Raw genomic sequence first — 19,444 nt, forward strand, 5'->3', positions numbered from 1 at the left:
TATTTAAAAGTTTGTTCCTTGGAAAAAAAAATTCTTTATGCCTTAAAATAGCTTGAATGTAACTCTACACCCTTGTCTCATTTAGTATACGTGGTTCTATGAATATGCAAATTAGCCCCTCCTCCACTCACTCGCACCAGCTCAGAGATCCACTCGTTGACATGATTGGTTACAAGGTAGTTTGTTACGTCAGAAACACCAGCGATTTCAAACCGCGTTTTTGAGACTGTCTTTGGTTCACTGCAGTTTTAAGGAGAAAATACTCAGCAATGGTGTTGACTTATGAATTTGTACATGGTTTATCTTAAAGCACATCAAAAGCACCACATAGACATATAAACAACATTAAAAGCTTGATTTACACCACAGGGGTACTGTAAGAATTAGTGGACTGGCAACATCCCTTCTGCGATCATATCGTAGGCCTTTCTTGTTATCTTCTTTTTAACCAAAACTCTTTCCATGCCTACCGACTCCTTTTTTTCCCCTTGGCTCCTTCAAAGCAGTGGATTTGTGCCCAATGTGCAGCAGTGATGCCATGTTTCGGTCAGGGTCGAGGACTTGGATTTATAATGACGTGACATGAGACTCACAATGATGTTTTGTGCCTGTGTGTTGGTCTGTTCCTGTTCACTGTTGCTTGTGATGGAAAATGGAGAACAGCAAAACATTCAGAATTTAGCGCGTTCAAGATCCAGGACATGACATCACCTATTAAAAAAAAAAATCTTTAGAAATTTCTGAGATATGTCATGATGTATTCCCAATTGCCGCTTAAATGGCCCTCTCACAAACCATCGTACACGCATTACTTTGAAAGATTAAATCTTTACTGTTTGATTACATGAAAGTGTGTTCCCGATGAGTACGCATAGGGCTGATGATGTACAGCTTTTAAAAGTAGTAAAGTAAAAATAAAATTGAATTTGAAAGGCATCTTTAAAAAAAATTTTATTGTCTTTCTCACTAAATGTCTTTCTCTCTTTGTCCCAACAGAGGCGTTTACGTCACTTGCGGAGCATAGCGGCTCGTAACATTGTGAACAAGAATGGCTCTCCTCTGCTTGACACTTACTTCAGCCTTCACCTCTGCCAGGAAGAACGGATATCACGAGGTGACTGATGCTAGCTGAGCTTGCTGGTACTCTCTGACTGTTCGCTTAATTTAGTACTTAAAGCTGCAGTGCGTAATTTCTGTGTCATAAGTGACACCAAACAAAATCGCAGAAAGTGACTGTTTTACTTTTCTTTTCCAAACATTCACCCTGTCTTCCACATCAAGGAGATGGCCCCACCCCTAAAGTCACGCTATTGGTTGAGCTGTTGTCGGGCTGGTCGGACTGCTCAAATAAACAGTACAATGTTTTGATAGCAACTTAGTATTTACACTTCACACGTTCTGGGACATCAACCTACGATTTGTGTACTTGGTTATTTCTGTGTATTTTGCAGTTGGATATTAAAAGCCAACAGTTATGCAAAGCAGCTTTAAACTAATGAGAATTTTAACTCTTTAAATGAATGGTCTGTATATAGTAATAATTTTCACAATATACCCTTTCCCTTCCCTTATGGATAGTAATGTAGTAAAAGCTGGGCTGGTTGTAGTTTTTGTGGAATTGACTTTTTTAGCATTTTTTTTGAAATAGAAATCTTTTGTAACATTACAAGTGTCTTTACTGTCACTTTTGATCAAATTAATGTGTCCTTGCTGAATAAACATATTCATTTCTTTAAAAAAAAACGATTGAATTTTAGTGTGTAAGTCACTCTGATTTAAAAGCTTTTGTATGACTTCTAACTTGCTTCTTTTCCTTTTCCAGATTTTTATAAGAGTGAAGTCATCCGAGACTCATTGGTGAGTGCTTTTATTTTCATTGGTGTTTGGTCATGCGATTAAATGCTTATTATTTAAAATTTGTGAAATGGTAGACGGAGCACAGCATATCATAGCTTAGTAGCGTGGTGTAGGTTAACATGTTATAGCGTTGCATATCAGCATTGTCTCCTCTGGAATTATGTTGATCTACTGGAGGATAATAAAAGTGAATGTGTTTTGGTTTATTCACTAATATCTTTTAAAGGGATACTCCACCCAAAAATGAAAATTCTGTCATCATTTACTCACCCTCAAGTTGTTTCAAACCTGTATGAGTTTCTTTCTTCTGCTGAACACAAAGGAAGATATTTTGAAGAACGATTGGAACCAAACGGTTGTTTGGCACCATTGACTTCCATAGTAGAAAAAAAAAAAAATACTATGGAAGTCAATGGTGCCAAAGGTCCAATCATTCTTCAAAATATCTTCCTTTGTGTTCAGCAGAAGAAAGAAACTCATACAGGTTTGCAACAACTTGAGGGTGAGTAAATGATGACAGAATGTTCATTTTTGGGTGGACTATCCCTTTAAGCCTTATGGGACTGTTGAAAAATTAGCAATGGTAGCAAAAGCTTTCATAGTTAATTTATTAATGTTAAACCATAATAAATATGGGATCTTTGAACAGTTTAAAACACACTCAGAATCTTTCTGTCATATTTATTTTGTCATTTTATCTTAATTATCAATATTTGTAGATGCCTTTGGCAGAAATTTTGGTTACCATAGACATTTTAAAGTGAATTGGTTAAATGATTAATTGTATCTTAAAGATGAGGTATGTAATTATTTTATGCTAAAATACAAAGAACTTTAAAGATTATGGCTTTGTGGTTACAACCAATGTTGCGAGTTTGGGCGTGGAACTATCTGTTTGACCAATCAATTGCAGATGGGGATATATATGGGAAAAAGTAATTTTTTGGTGCTGGTAGTGCAGAAATTACACACTTCACCTATACATTTTATTGCAGACATCAACAACAGGTGCCATGATATTTAGTCACAATAAGAGTTGTAATCATGCTAAAAGAAGACTGACCTAGAGTAGACCTGGCAGTGTATGTGAAAAGGCAGTGTCCTCAAAACCAAAAGCATCAGGACTTCATCTTTAGACATATGTGACCCTGGAGCACAAAACCAGTCACAAGTAGTACAGGTATATTTGTGGCAATACCCAACAATACATTGTATGGGTCAAAATTATCGATTTTTCTTTTATGCCAAAAATCATTAGGCTATTAAGTAAAGATCATGTTCCATGAAGATATTTTGTAAATTTCCTACTGTAAATATATAAAACATATTTATTTTTTGTGAGTGAATGCAGCACAATTGCGAACATAAATGGACAACTTTAAAGGTGATTTTCTCAATGTTTCGATTTTTTTGCACCCTCAGATTCCAGATTTTCAAATAGTTGTATCTCGGCCAAATATTGTCATACCCTAACAAAACTTACATCTAGAGAAAGTTTATTAATTTAGCTTTCAGATGATATATAATTCACAATTTCTAATAATTGACCCATGTGACTGGTTTTGTGGTCCACAAATGGCAAATCTACCCTCTCACCTACACAAAAAGGCATTGCTACGGCTCCCAGCAGCACTGCGTCATTTACTGATATAAAACAGGTTTGCTAAATTTACTTTTTTGGGGGTCACACCGGCAACCTTTTACTTTTGAAACAATTCCTTATTTTAGTTTGCCAAGAAGGCCTTACTAGCCACTAGATGTGGCTTCCTTAATTGACGATTGGAAAGCGGTTTAATGAGCGTGTGGTCACTCTGTCCAAGCCTGTAATTCTGTTGAAAAACATTGACGCATGGCAACTGCTAAAGAATGAAGAGAATAATAGCACAACACCCAAAATCAAATGATCGTCAGTAATGTGATTTATATAGACATGATTAAAGGCTCTGTTCTTTTCCGTTATTCTGACTGTAATGGACGTTTTGATGATAATAGTGATGATTTGAAATATTGTTGGCTATGAATACTGTATTTATTAGTGTTTTCACATGAGATGACACACCCTCAAAGACAAGTTTATGGAGGGCTGTTCTTTCTATTTATGGAGTAGGCAGAGCTGTATTGAATGCAGTTGTTTATTATTAATTTACAAATCGATGATCATGTAAGTGTACTATAATGGAGAGTGGTCTGTAATTTAGTTTATTTTCTCTTATTTGCTCAATGTTATTAGAGAAAATAAAAGACATCTATATCGTCATTACAGCAATCATAATTACAGCAGTTTTGACAATCAGACACACAGCCTATTTAGAGATTGACACACGGTATCTTTGACCGTGATGAATTGATTAAAAGCTCTGATTCACTGATTCATTAGCATCATCATCACTCAAAATGTGAAGTGTCCATGTGGCAGTAATCGCAATAACGTTTTAGAAAAAATATGTAGTTAAATATAGCTTTTATTACTATATATTGTCATATTGATTCATTTTTTATTATTTAGTCTAAAAGTATTTCTATATATATATATATATATATATATACACTACCGTTCAAAAGTTTGGGGTCGGTACGATTTTAAATACTTTTAAAAGAATTCTCTTCTGCTAACCATGGCTGCGCTTATTTGATTAAAAATACAACAAAATTATTATTCCAGTGTAAATCAGCTGTTTTCTGTGTGAATATATAGTAAAGTGTAATTTATTCCTGTGATCAAAGCTGAATTTTCAGCATCACCAGTGTCAGTGTCTTCAGTGTCAAATGATCCTTTACAAATCAGTATAATATGAGGATTTGATGCTCAAGAAACATTTATTATTATTATCAATGTTGAAACAGTTGTTGGTCTGTCAGTTGTACAGTTTTTTTTTTTTTTGGATTCTTTGATGAATAGGGTTAGGGTTAGAATCTTTTGTAACATTAAAAATGTCTTTACTGTCACTTTCGATCAAATTAATTATTCCTTGATAAATAAAAGTATTGATTTCTTTCCTCCAAAAAATAAAAATAAAATTCTCACTGACCCCAAACTTTTGAACGGTAGTGTATATATATATATATATATATATATATATATATATATATACGGTACTTATTTATACAAACAAAGTCTATATACAGAGTCCACACCCACCCACACACACACACACACACACACACACACGGTTTCACAGACAAAGCTTAAGGCTATTCCCAGACTAAAATACATGTTTGAGCTGTTTTACCTGAAAATAACTTGCAATGACATATCTTAAAAAATGTCAGTGCCATTGTTTTGTCTCAAGATGCACACCAGTAATGTCTTTGTGTGGAAGGTATTTTTATAAAATCTGCTTAAATATGCTAATTTAACTAAGGCCTAGTCCTTGCTTAAGCTAAGCCCTGTCTTTGAAACCGGGCCATCTTTTGTGAATTAATAAATATCATCCATTCATCCATATATATGAATATATATGTGTGTTGTATGTGTAATATGTAAATGTATATATGTATAATATGTGTATTGAAACATGCTAAAAATCTTACAAATACTATTTTAATGAGCTCAATGTAACTACTGTTTTGTCAGAAACACAACATTTTTTTTTCTTTAACCTCTAACCTTCTTGCCCCTCTCTGCCTCCTTTTTTGTTTCTTCATTTCCCTTCCTCTCTGGCCTTCTTGTACGTCCTTCCGGTCTTTCATGTAATCATGCCTTCATTTCAGCCCCTCTGGTGGTCATGTTGATGGCTGTTTTCAGTGTTTTGTATTTATTTCTGCTGACCTAGTCACTGCGATGGTGGTTTTGTCAGCTGCACATCCTCTTGGAGAAAGACCCTCTTTAGCCTCCAGACTGCATGACGGGACAGTTTTGCAAATCTGTTTCTGCTGTTAGTCTTTGAAAGCTTGGCTTACTGCGTCATTGACCACACTTATGCATTAATCGATATGTCTAACAGCCTTAATTGCTGGTCTATTTGATCATATATTGGCTGCATTTTTGGCTGTATTATTTTATTAATGTCCAGGCAAGATCTGCTAGCAGAGATGTTACTCACAAAGTACCCTGCAGGGTCGAAAATTAACACTGCCATCCGCACGCACGCACGCACTTTATTTACATTACAACGTGAGGTACACAAAGGTAACACTACATTACAACGTGAGGTAGACAAAGCTGCGCTCTTGAGAAAACTCTGCAATGAATCTTTTATTGACAGCTTTGTTGGTTATAATCGAAGGTTTCGCGTTTTGAGCAGATGTCTGACTGGCCATTGCGTTCACACGCTTAACAGATATGTCAGTGATTGGCTACAAAGCTAAACGCTCTGAAAATGGTAAAAATAAATGCATTTTAAAGCAGCTGGCTATAAACCCTGTTCATATTTTTTTGCTTGTATATTTTTCAGAACCCGACATGGCGAAGCTTAGATTTTGCCATGCTGCCGGACCTCTTGGACATGTCTGTGTCGTGTTTTGTGGTGAGAATATGGGGTGGGAGGGAAGAACAATACCAACTGCTTATTGAGTGGAAGGTCAACCTAGATGGGCTCAGATACACAGGACAACAGGTGAGTAGTCAAAATGTATTATATATCTCTTGCTTTCCTTTTTCTATTCTCTATCAAGTATATGTTGCTTTTCTTTTATGACCATCTAGTTTCCTGAAGTGTTTTGTTCTAAGATTTAATTGAAGTTTTATGAGGGAAAATAAATGTAAATATGTTTCGAATTCTTGAGTAACATTCCAAGTACAATATGTATAAAATCATACAACACTTTTATGTTTATAATTGTAGTAGCAATTATAATTATAATATTTATTATTATATTACACTGTACAAAAATAGCAGTAGAAAAACAGAAAAGGTATTTTCTGCAGAAAAGTTAACGGACATACACTCACCGGCCACTTTATTAGGTACACCTGTCCAACTGCTCGTTAACACTTAATTTCTAAGCAGCCAATCACATGGCGGCAACTCAGTGCATTTAGGCATGTAGACATGGTCAAGACAATCTCCTGCAGTTCAAACCGAGCATCAGTATGGGGAAGAAAGTTGATTTGAGTGACTTTGAACGTGGCATGATTGTTGGTGCCAGAAGGGCTGGTCTGAGTATTTCAGAAACTGCTAATCTACTGGGATTTTCACGCACAACCATCTCTAGGGTTTACAGAGAATGGTCCGAAAAAGAAAAAACATCCAGTGAGCGGCAGTTCTGTGGGCGGAAATGCCTTGTTGATGCCAGAGGTCAGAGGAGAATGGCCAGACTGGTTCGAGCTGATAGAAGGGCAACAGTGACTGAAATAACCACTCGTTACAACCGAGGTATGCAGCAAAGCATTTGTGAAGCCACAACACGCACAACCTTGAGGCGGATGGGCTACAACAGCAGAAGACTCCACCGGGTACCACTCATCTCCACTACAAATAGGAAAAAGAGGCTACAATTTGCAAGAGCTCACCAAAATTGAACAGTTGAAGACTGGAAAAATGCTGCCTGGTCTGATGAGTCTCGATTTCTGTTGAGACATTCAGATGTTAGAGTCAGAATTTGGCATAAACAGAATGAGAACATGGAACCATCATGCCTTGTTACCACTGTGCAGGCTGGTGGTGGTGGTGTAATGGTGTGGGGGATGTTTTCCTGGCACACTTTAGGCCCCTTAGTGCCAATTGGGCATCGTTTAAATGCCACGGCCTACCTGAGCATTGTTTCTGACCATGTCCATCCCTTTATGGCCACCATGTACCCATCCTCTGATGGCTACTTCCACCATGTCACAAAGCTCGAATCATTTCAAATTGGTTTCTTGAACATGACAATGAGTTCACTGTACTAAAATGGCCTCCACAGTCACCAGATCTCAACCCAATAGAGCATCTTTGGGATGTGGTGGAACGGGAGATTCGCATCATGGATGTGTAGCCGACAAATCTGCGGCAACTGTGTGATGCCATCATGTCAATATGGACCAAACTCCCTGAGGAATGCTTCCAGCACCTTGTTGAATCTATGCCACGAAGAATTGAGGCAGTTCTGAAGGCAAAAGGGGGTCCAACCCGTTACTAGCATGGGGTACCTAATAAAGTGGCCGGTGAGTGTATGTTCTTAAACCCTAAAACACAACGCAATGCATAATTCAAAATATGGGTAAAACACCTGTGAAAAATCAAAATGGAAAATTCCTTCATGTACATTGGGTCCTATTTTTACAAATTATTATTATTATTTTTATATATAATTAATATATATAATTCTGTAAATTCTGCTTCAGGTTCACATCACATCCCAAAAATCCTTTAACACTTCTCTTTTCTCTCCATCTCTTTTCTTTCAGATTCGCTCCAGAAATCCAAATGAGATCATCTTTGGACTGAACGATGGCTACTATGCAGCTGAGTTTGATCAGAAGGTATTGTTCAAACTTTGGAATGGGTTCCAAAATAAATTCCAGGCTATCTTCAAACCTTGTCATCTATCAGAGCTCGAATTCACTTCTATCTCTTGGGTTTTTCAACCTGTAGAATCTTTCAGATGGTAAGAAGAAACTCTTTGTGAAGCTCATGGACTGTTCTCTTTCCCACAGGAGAATTCTGACAAGAAGAAGAACAGTTTGCTCCAGGTGGACCAGAGCTCTGTCAGAAACTCCTACAGTGTTTTCTCTTTACTGAGGTGAGAGAAGACTCAATGGAACATATCATGGACAAAAGGCCTTTTTACCTTTTATTTTACTTTAACATTCACAACTCAATGCAATGCAATCAAATCAAATCCTATAAAAGTGTAGAGTATGGCCATTTCGAATGTCCAATTGCCATATATAATTAAAATTAAGATCTCTTTTGATTAATAATACATCTGCAGTACTTTGACTGTATTGACACATCGCTGACTATTGCGAAAAGAATTAGAATTTCATTCCTACAGGACTAGCATTTGCTCTTAACATATGTTCAGCTCCAGTTTGAAAGTTCCTCAGTTACTTTCCAGAATTGTATTATCTTGCCATTTGAGACCCAGAAGCAGTTCCCATCATCAACAAAAGTTCCTTTCCTTGTCCGCCAGATAGCGCTCTGTGTTTTTTTTTCTCTTTCAAATTGGACCCCTGCTGCAGGGTGGCGTCTCGTTCTTCAGCCAAAGATGACTGATGTTTTTGCAGTCTTGGATAACCGTAATCCTTGGATAAAAGACCTGATGGATGAGGAGAGCAGGAAATCAAGGAAGAAAAATTAGTCCACCTTGTCATGGTATTGGCAGACCTCTCCAAACCCAGTGAAGTTGAATGTTGGCTCAGTGTTCTGCTGTAGCTTCATTGCAGCACTAGATGGCAACAGCTCTCTGCTAATACCAATATGTTTTGTGATGAAATGAAACCTGAGAGAAAGGAGGCACTTTGGAGAGTGTTAAATAACTGACACACTTCCCATATTCAGATTTATCTGTGTGAACACATCTGCAGTATTACAACATCAAAATGACATCTATCTAAATAATGTCTTTGATCCCACACACAAGCGCCCGTTTTCCCGAACCTTCATTCATACGCACCTCAATGGCCATGTGGATATTTTGTTGTGTGGAATGTAGGGCTGTGCTGTAGTGGGGTGATATAGAGTTAGCTGGAGGCTGCTGCTCACTACGTGCGATGGTGTTTGTGAGTCTCTTGGTAGTCTTGATTATGAGTATGTGCAATATCTTGGCTTCGGCCTGAGGTGGGCCTGTCTCTTGGCCGAAATTCATAGGTTGCATATTTGTATAAACGCACGACTGACAGAAACATGCATGGGATGCATTATTCTAGCTTCTTTGTAACTCTTATGGAGTTTGTTCTTTGTTTGTTTTTTGAGGATATTTGTGTGGAAAATGAACAATGGCAGAAAAAAATTATGCTTCGTTCCAAGGGGGAGGAAATTACAAATGTAACAATTCCAGTACCTTAACAATTCTTTTAGTACTTTAAAGATAAATAAATAGATAGATAGATCGATAGATAGATAGATATAGAATTTAAAACCATTCTTGAAAAAGGTGTTTACACAGGCTTTTTATTGACTTTACAGTCTTTTTAGAGGCAGCATAAATGCAATCCATTCATTGGCTTTAAATATATAATAAACAACAATACTAAACAAATAAAAAATGGTAACATTTCATTCATTTATTTTATAAAATACCACTGACAAACTGCACAATGTGGTTCTTTAACTACATGTTGTTAGATTGGTAACTGGAAAGAACTGACCTAAAGAGTCATTTGTTCAGTAATCTGATTACACTGGCTGCAATAGGCTAAATGTTTTTGATTCACTAAAGTGAACCTGCACATAAGATTCATTCACTCAATCAGGCTACACTTGCTGCACTGTGTGTTTTTGATCCACTTAAAAGAACCGGTTCATACGGTTCATTCTTTCTGAAATTGAACTACACTGGTTTGTATGTGTTAAATCCCTTTAGAATACCAGATTCATGAGAGTCATTAGTTTGGGAATCAGATAACACAGTAGGATGTTTTTGATTCACTTAAAAGTGCCGGCCTCATAAGAGTTATTTCGTGTGGGAATCAGACTACATTGTTTGTGCTTGATTTCACATAAAAGAACAGATTCATTAGTGTCATTCATTTGGAAGTCGGACTAAACTGGCTTATGTCTCATTAAAAAAAAACAGTTCATAAGGGTCATCTTGCTATAATTGGACTATACTTGTCTGTTTTGTAATTTGATTCATCGTAAAATTTCATTATAATTTGATTTGCATTTATGTTTTGCCGTCAATATTCTGTTTGTTTGTAAGTTAGACGGACAGAAATACAGAGAGAAGAAACGGTTGGTGTGTAAAGTCTTTATAGCTCTTGGCAAAAACTCCTTGTGTTCCGGGTTGAATGGGCGGATGGCGGCGGTGGTTATCAGCACTGAGGAAACATTTGATTTGATTGACAGTGCCGTGTTGTCAGCGATTAACTCAACCTGACGATCTTTAAGTAGGAATAATACAGAGAGGAAAAGAGGAAAAACAAGAAATCAGAGTAGTTAGTCTTCTAATAAAATGAATCATTAATCTGAAGAGAAACATTTCCTCTGCATGTGCAATTTATGCTACTCTAGGGTGGGCAGCCCGTCCGTCATGCTATAACGGGCCACTCGTGGGAAAAAAAGTGTGATTCGGTGATCTAAATCAGTCTAAGTTGTCAGGAGTTGTTGTAAGGGGTGTTTTCTTTTGCATTTGTTTTATGATTGTGTGTTAGTGGGCCAAAGTAGCTTTTTGTCTTTGGAAAAGGTGTTTGCTGTTTCTTCTGGTTCTTTGGTTCTTGGTTCCTTCCCGTATTTTCTTATACAGGAAATGTTCTCAGCGAGGCTTACGCAAGCCAAAGGAAATTCCTGCTTGCGTATGAATTCAACTTTTTATCTCCCATCACTCCTCTCAGCTGGTTCACACTGGGAATAATCAACACTTGCTTTCGAAATACTCTTTTAGTGCAAAGAACTGACATAACTAGACTAGTATTCTTTGTAACATGACTAAGGGCCCTTTCACACCTTGTTTGGTCCGGACTTTCGGACTTTTCAGTTTGGTCCGAATCAAAATTACAGGTGTGAAACCTTCCCCGGACCACGGTCCGGACCAAACAGATGAAATTTGGTCAGACGAAAAGAGGTAGTCTCGGTCCGGATCAAACTGAACAAAGGTTTGGTTCGTTTCTATTGTGAAAGCATTTCTGTATGTTTCGGACTTTCAGACCTTTTACAGTTCTGGTGGTTCCCGCATAGCCGAAAAAACAGAAGGTGGCAGGAAAAATGAGCCGTGGTAGCACATGGGGAGAGGAGGAGACGAGGTTTTTAATTTAAGTATGGTCTGATGACATAATAAGAAGTCAACTTGCAGTCTTCTCCTCCTTTCCTGCCGGCGACGATAAAATGTTCACACGACGAGGACGTTCATTTGGCGAATTTGAACTAGCCTTGTGTATAGTTGGTGCTGCAGGTAATTATGCCATAAAAATAACAATATAGTTGCAACGATATGGGTCTGTTCATTCATGTTGTCAAAGTTACCCACCGAATTGACAGCACGCTGACGTCAGACGCACGTCCATTTACAAAACCAATCAATGTCAAGATGCAGCCCACATAGATGATGACGACAGGACGCAAGTATGTCACGTAAAGTTCTTTAGTGCGCTCGCATAATTGCAGTGTGAAAACAAACCAAAACTTTCTGAAAGTATAAAATGTATCAAAAACGTGAACTTTGGTTCGGAGCTTGGTGCGGACTTTCAGGTGTGAAAACGCCCTAAATCTATTTTTTTTTTACATCCATTTTTTTTTGGATGTTCTTGGGTAATATTGAATATTTCACCCAAGAATCATAGTGTATTTTTTGTGGAATATTTTGGGAGAACTATTCCTTTAAGATGTTCAGTTAGCTCAAAATTATTTTAAAGCATTTCCCGTTCTTTTTAAAAGATCGATTCCCCTCACTCTCCCATCAATAAAGTAGCAAGTGAAGAACAGTGGCGCGTTGTACGGCAAAGTTCAGGGAGTAGAGTGTGACCCGGTGGTTGCTGCGGTGATAAGCCTTTCCTGCTTTTAGCGCCTTTCAACAGGTCGACGGGTCGTACGCTCCCCCGCCGAAGGGCATAGTTCTGGACCGGATTATCGGGTACGGCTTTAACAGCTGGGTTCATGCTAGCCCCTCAAAACCCTAAAGCAACAACCTTCAGGACCGGTAACGCCTGCCATGCCTTACAGGAAAAACAAACTCACCCTTAATCTCCGCATCGCCTGGCTGAAAATGGATGCTGGTGTTTTGGTCTCTCAGGGCTTTGTGGGAGGCTGTGGTAATAATAGTGTAGAGAAGGCATGAGGGGATATTGGAGCCCTGCTTATAGAGAAGCTTTAATAAAGGGATAAAGTGCATCAGCATCTCTCCATCACCTTCTACAAGCCCTGTACACATTGAAGCTCTTTTTCAGAACCTAGTAAGCTGCCTTATTGCCTACACTGATCAAAAGTTTGGGGTCGGTAAGAGTTTCTTTTTTTTTTTTTTAAATAAATGAGTACTTTTATTCTGCAAGGAGACATACAATTTATCAAAAGTGAGGGTAAAGAGTCAAGACCTTTATAATGATACAATGAATTCTATTTCAAATAAATCCAGTTTTTTTAAAGGGACAATGTGTAGGAATTTCTCCCATCTAGCGGTGAAAATGTATTTTGCATTCAAACGAATTGTGCTCTCCAGTGCCTCGCTTTTTCAAATGCGCGTTGCATCTACGGTAGCCATTATGTACCAAAAAGCTATGACAGGATGTCTTCTAATAGCACTTCGTCGAGTTTTCCTTCGGGTGAACAGGTTTGTTATTTCAAACAAACTGCAACTTGACACAACGAACAAACGAATGTTACAGTATGAATTACTGACTGTGAAAAAGATGAACTATTGTAATAAGTATGCCTTCTTTATTCGTTATATTTTCTGAAGTACGTGCATTGTTAGATATTATCATCATCAACTTTTAACTATAAATGTTCATCTGTCTATAAAATAAAGTTCACAACCAAACAATGAAAAAAAGCTTGTAATTAAGACTGTAACGTTGACTTACCTGTCGAGAAGAAAGCAGGACTTCAGCGTCTCTTGAAATCTTTCTCCTGCATTAGCTCTATCCACCTGGAAAAAGCTATCCCGTAGCTTTTTTTGTAATCTCCGGTCACGTTTCCTTTTACGATCTATTTTGGACTTTTCTGGCGACGAGGATTTGCAATGCAGCCTTTTAAACTTGCCGGGGCAGTGACAAGCGCCTCTCACTGCTCTGCTCCTCCGTTTTTGCTGCTTTCAGTTACGTCACTCTGGCTCTGAACGAAAACGCACTGTGGAAACGCATTGGCCTAGTACTTTTTGTCCCTCTCTGCTATTATAGTTTTTCAAGATGGCGGAACTACATGGAAGCCTCCGTGGACCTACCCGTCCCATGTATATAAAGATAATAAATTCTTCGTTTACGAGGATAAGTCCGATAATTGGCAGAGGTATTTGTACACCATTGAGGACATATTTATGAAAAAAAAATATTGATTTTAAATAATAAAATGCATAAAGTACACATTGTCCCTTTAACTTTCTATTTGTCAAAGAATCCTGAATAAAATCATGGTTTCCACAAAAATATTAATATTAATATTATATTTCATATATTTATAATTAATTAATAGTAATTAATATAATTATTTTCAACATTGATGATAAATGTTTCTTAAGCACTAAATCAGTAGCCTATATTAGAATGATTTCTGAAGGATCATGTGACACTTATGTGACGCACTCAATTCAGTTCTCTTTCCCAATCTGAATCAGGTGTGTTAAATAAAGAAGACAACTCCCTTTCTGGCGTTCACAAAATACTATTGGGTAAATTGGCAGCGTGCGGTATTGCACAGACCAAAAACAAAAACACATTCGGACACAGAACGCACATTTCAAAGTAGAATAACTATTGTCGCATTGTTTTTTGGAGTAGCAAGTATTTGAACTTTAGTATCTGAATCTCTGCAAACATATTATGGTATTTTTATGCTTTAGTACGGTCAAAAGAATTATATACATCACTTTTAATTAGGGATGTCCCGATCCGATCACGCGATCGGAAATCGGGCCCGATCACGTGGTTTCAGACTCGATCGGAATCGGACGTTACCTCCCGATCAGGACTCGGATATATGTAAATTAGGGGTGTAACGGTACATGTATTCGTAATTATTGAACCGTTTCGGTACGAGGTCTCCGGTTCGGTACGCATACAAACCGAACGATTCCTAGGACCATTTTTCCTGCAGACAAAATCCGCGCTGGCGCGATCACCACAACGTTGCGCAACATCAAATGCCAAAAGTAATGAAAGCGGACGAAACTGCGCTACTCATTATATTGTGCTTCACGGACCATTTATCAGTTCGGACCAGCAACATCTGTGCATAGCATCTGTGCAGCGCGAGATCAAGCGACACTGCTAAGAGATCCAGTGAAGAAAACATTTGAATTCGCCACTGAAGTAATAACGTCTGCGAGATCTAGCGAGAAGCATTCAAATTTCTCCGTTATTAACCGTAGATCTCTATTAGATCAAACAGCGCTGACGTGGGAACCAGGAGAAACATTGTGCCGTGAATGAACATGGATTTAATGTTGCACTTCAAAACTCAAATATTATATAAATATATATTTAAATGTTATTTTTAATGTGATTACCAAAACATTATTTGTTCATCCTTCAAAGATTACCCCCATTTATAAACCTGAAAGTTTCAAGATGTAGGAAAACTCAAACTTATTTAAAAATAGTTTTTCTTTTAATAAATAGGAAATTTCTCTGGCATTTCTTTCTTTTTGCTGTATCGTATCGAACCGAACCGCAAATTTTGTGAACTGTTACACCCCTAATGTATATATATATTCTCATTATTTTTTTATACACTTTTAAAACATTTTTATTTTTTGTTTACATGCCTGCCGGGTATTTTAAGTTGAGGTGTTATTTGTTTTTATATTTGACTTTTTCTATATTTACTGTTGCACTAAAGTCCAAAAGTGAAGATTTTATGTTATTTATTACTTGATTGTTCAAGCTACCTCGCAGAAGTGCTCTGTTTGTTAACAGAGTTGTTGAATGTTAAAATAAGGTGAATTAAATAAAAAATAAGGAACATCCTGGATCTGTTTTCTCTCTCTTCTTTATTCTTTTTTTTTATGTATTATATAAGTTTGGATCAGGACTCGGTATCAGTAGATACTCAAAATCAAATGACTCGGACTCGGACTCGAGGGCAAAAAAACCTGATCGGGACATCCCTACTTTTAATCTGGGTTCATGTAGACCGCTTTCATTCAGGGTTCCACATGTGATTACTTCTTTGGCATGCGCTGTAGAGTCGAATGTGTGCTTAATGTGTTTCACCGTCTGTTTGGTTGGATGACTATAATGTTTTAATACAAATTTATGTTAGTCTCATCATGAAGCACAGTCCCAAAGCTGTTATAATCTAACTCGCTACGGATTGCAGCACTACAGAAGACTGCTGAATGTACTGAGAGACACTGATGTAAGGGTCAGCCGAACTTGAATTCCTCCTTGCCATGAGCTGGAGGGCCTGATCGTTTTCAGGCCTGAAAACAGCAAATCTGCAGCTTGCATGATCTAAGCTGCAGATCTAACTCACACAGCTGGATTTGTCAGAAAGAAGTTTTCCTTTTGAAAATACATTGTTACAGAATACATGGTTAAATGAAAGCTTTTTGGCTCACACTAAGGATCTGGCCTTGTTTGTTTGATAAATCAGCATGGTAGTGATTCTTCACGGCAGGACATTTTTGAAAACAGGCATTTTCCATGAAAATATATATTTTAAACAGTAACTTTGGTAACTGTGGAAAGGTTGGGCTTGACAAATACAGACATGTATTTTGTACACTAGCTACTTTTCACTTTTCATGTTAATTTTGCATTACATAATAGGTCATCTAACAAATTAGGAAGAGTACCTAAATGTTTTTGTTTTTGCTTTAAAGAACATGGATTTGTATTTTTATAGTTGTAAAAAAAGAGAATAATGGACACCAGTTTGTAATACAGACCTAAATTTACCCATGTGCTGTAGATTTTTTAATTTTGTGCGATGAAAGTTTTTTTGTTTTTGTGTGGCATTTTTTTAAAAACTTAATTTGGATAGTACAGTAGAGATCCACAAGCTGAACTTGAACTAGGTTGCCCGAGGCGGCCAGAAGTCTATTGGTTTCGAGCAATAAAAGTGTTCTTTTTACCTTTTTTGTGAAGGATATTTGGACACAGGTTTAAAATATGCTGCAAGTTTTTTTTGTAAGCACGAACCAATATGTCCGATTCCCCTTCACAGGCTGTTTTATCTTAAAAGTACATGGGATTTGAAGCTTTAAAAAAAGAAAGTAATGGGCACATTTTTTTATCCTTTTGGTTGTAATCCCGTGTGCCAACAAGCAAAACGCAAGAATTCACACCCACAGACTTAAATTTACCCCGGTTGAGCCAAGATATCCGTTAAACTGTTTTTGAGCAAAAATGAGCACAGATGATGTCATGGCGAGGTGTCAAAAGGATTGGTCGTCTCTCGGCAAAGACCAGGCAGGAATGTCAGCGCCCAAAATATTTCCATGGTGCACAATCTTATCTGTCCCTTCAGTACTGGAGACAATGGCGAGTCCTGAGGTGTGTGGAGACGCAGGCGTGTGTTGACATTCTCCCGGTCTGAGCAGCAGGTAGGGGTCCACTGTAGATAGTTGCGTGTTTGTTTTCTTTTCCGTTCAGGCTCACATCCATTCGAGGTTGTTTGCACTCTAGATTTTTCCGTGTCGTGTCACTTGTTCATTGTGCAATAAAAGTGTTTTTGTTTCTTTTTTTTGTGAAGGATATTTGGACGCAGGTTAACAGATGTGATGTGTTTTCATAAGCACGACCCAGTGTGTTTGATTCCTTTGCACAAGCTGCACAAATTATCTTTGATTTATGTACTGCGAGTGTAATTATTAGCCTACAGTGAAATCCATATTGATCAGTGACACTTCAGGTATAATCATACCAGTGCAATGAGTGCAATGGTTTTTGGGGAAAGCAGGTTGAGAGTATCGTTTGAGCATTAGTTTATACTGGATCTAAGTTTTCCTTTAGGTAAATTACACGTGATATGGAAGCAGATCTTTGGCTTTGGCAGTTGTGTGTTGTGTGTGTGTGTGTGTGTGTGTGTGACCCGTATCTCCAGGAGGGAAAGAGGACGTGAAGGAATTGCAAAGACAACAGAAGACTGGCTGTCACCTGATATAAGGGCATTTATCAGCATTTATCCAAACATAAAAAGAGACAGAAAACATTTTTCATCCCTTCATTTTGTAGATACCAACCAGACAGACTGTATTTCATTTCCTTTCTTTGTCTTTTCCACTCACACTCATACACACACGAAGCGATCCGTGGAATGTTCCATTGAAGCGGTTGCTTAAAATTGAAAGGTCAAATGATATGAAGGCCATGAAACGGGTGATTTTAAAAGTACATTTTTGGACAATTTAATTTTTTTTATCTGATTTATAAAATAAATGTTAATAAATTGCATTGTACTTCTTAATTAAATTAATCTTATTATTAAATGGAATAAAACTATCATTTGTTAGATAAAATATAAAAGATATATAAATAAAAGAGCATGCTAGCTTTTAATCAAAGCTTTTTTAATCAAAATGTGCATATTTGGTAATATAGCCCAAACTTTGACAACTAACTGAAATATAAATTATATACACACATAACAATACTGAAAAAAAAAAAAATATATATATTAAAACAGCACTGCTACAGCCAGGAGAAGTTGGTAAAGACAAAGAAAAAGCTAAAAACTAAATTTTTCATGTTTACAAAAATTATTAACATAGTGCAAGTTGTCACCTGATCTTTTATGCAGAGAAATGTAAAAAATAACTTTAACAAGTTACTCATCATGAGTTGAGAAGACAAATAGGGAAAAATTGCAGCGAGAAATGAAGAGCAGTAACTTTAATGTTTGTTTATATTTTTTCTGTGTCCTGTTCAAGATCTTCATATTTACCAGCGGCAAGCAATGTTAGGATTGGGCAGCAAAATGTAATTGGGTTTGACATGCTCCAGTCTTTCTTGGCCATTTCAGGAAATGACATAAGGTGGCCATCAAAACTTCTCAGAGCGCATCTTTGTTCTTTTCCTGAAGCATCTGTCTTTGTTTTCATTTCCTGTTTTATTTTTCGGCCTGGTTTTACAATGCTGCACTGCTGTGTTGCATACAAACACAAGTCGAGATTTATTTGGTTATCAATGAACGGTAAATACATAAACACACCGAGAGGTAAATGTGGGAGAGAAGGAATGTCAAAACGAAAGAGAGAAAACAATGTTTACAATAATGTTTCTCTGTTCTTGTTCCAGCGACTGGAATGAATTAATTTGTGTTTCAGGTCAAGGAGTTAATGCTTTTCTATGTTTATTTTTTTCTCTTTTAAGTCTTTTTTTGTTCTGTTTTTTATGCTTTTCTGAGATAAGTGAAACTAGATTTTTACATTTTCTTGTCTGTAAAAAACAAACTGCCATAATGTTAGGATGATCTGTGTGGTTGCCAGGGTGTTGCTATGCATTTCCTAAGTTGTTCTGACTGGTAGTTAGCCTGTTTATATTATGCACTTTATAGATATGTTTGGGATGGTAGTCAGAATGTTGATGTTCGGTTGCCAAGGTGTTCTTAGGGTTAGTTGTGTGTTGCTAGTTCATTGCCATTGCATTGCCATTATGGTTGCAAATGTGTGCTAGTTAGAGCAATGTGCTCTACTACTAACAACTAGCTACTAACAACGATGTGCTGTGTTTGCTAGGGTGATCTAGATGGTTGCCATGGTGTTGCTATGCGGTTGGCTGGTTGCTATGGTTGTCTGAGTGGTAGTTTGTGTATTGCAGTATACAGGGTGTTTTGAGTGATTGCTAGGGTAACAAATCATTAGTTTGATTGCATAGAAAAGTAATTGCAGACCTTTCCTGAATAAGTGATTA

The 19,444-nt window shown here is 37.3% G+C and overlaps 2 protein-coding genes across 6 annotated transcripts in view; one reads left to right on the top strand and one right to left on the bottom strand.

The window, feature by feature from the left end:
- The window catches only part of map6a (microtubule-associated protein 6a), a 224,641-nt gene that overhangs the window by 62,052 nt on the left and 143,145 nt on the right, over nt 1-19,444 (bottom strand). The gene's annotated exons all lie outside the window — the stretch shown is intronic.
- Nucleotides 1-19,444, top strand: part of uvrag (UV radiation resistance associated gene) — a 106,686-nt gene that overhangs the window by 5,534 nt on the left and 81,708 nt on the right. The window contains exons 2-6 of the mRNA XM_056271541.1: nt 997-1,114; nt 1,823-1,857; nt 6,252-6,413; nt 8,186-8,260; nt 8,435-8,520. Of these exons, the coding sequence (XP_056127516.1) occupies nt 997-1,114; nt 1,823-1,857; nt 6,252-6,413; nt 8,186-8,260; nt 8,435-8,520 (476 nt within the window). The remainder of the gene's footprint in view (nt 1-996; nt 1,115-1,822; nt 1,858-6,251; nt 6,414-8,185; nt 8,261-8,434; nt 8,521-19,444) is intronic.

Source organism: Rhinichthys klamathensis, unplaced genomic scaffold (genome assembly GCF_029890125.1).
Source record: "Rhinichthys klamathensis goyatoka isolate OS25496 unplaced genomic scaffold, OSU_Roscu_1.1 h1tg000321l_1, whole genome shotgun sequence".
Lineage (NCBI taxonomy): Eukaryota > Metazoa > Chordata > Actinopteri > Cypriniformes > Leuciscidae > Rhinichthys > Rhinichthys klamathensis.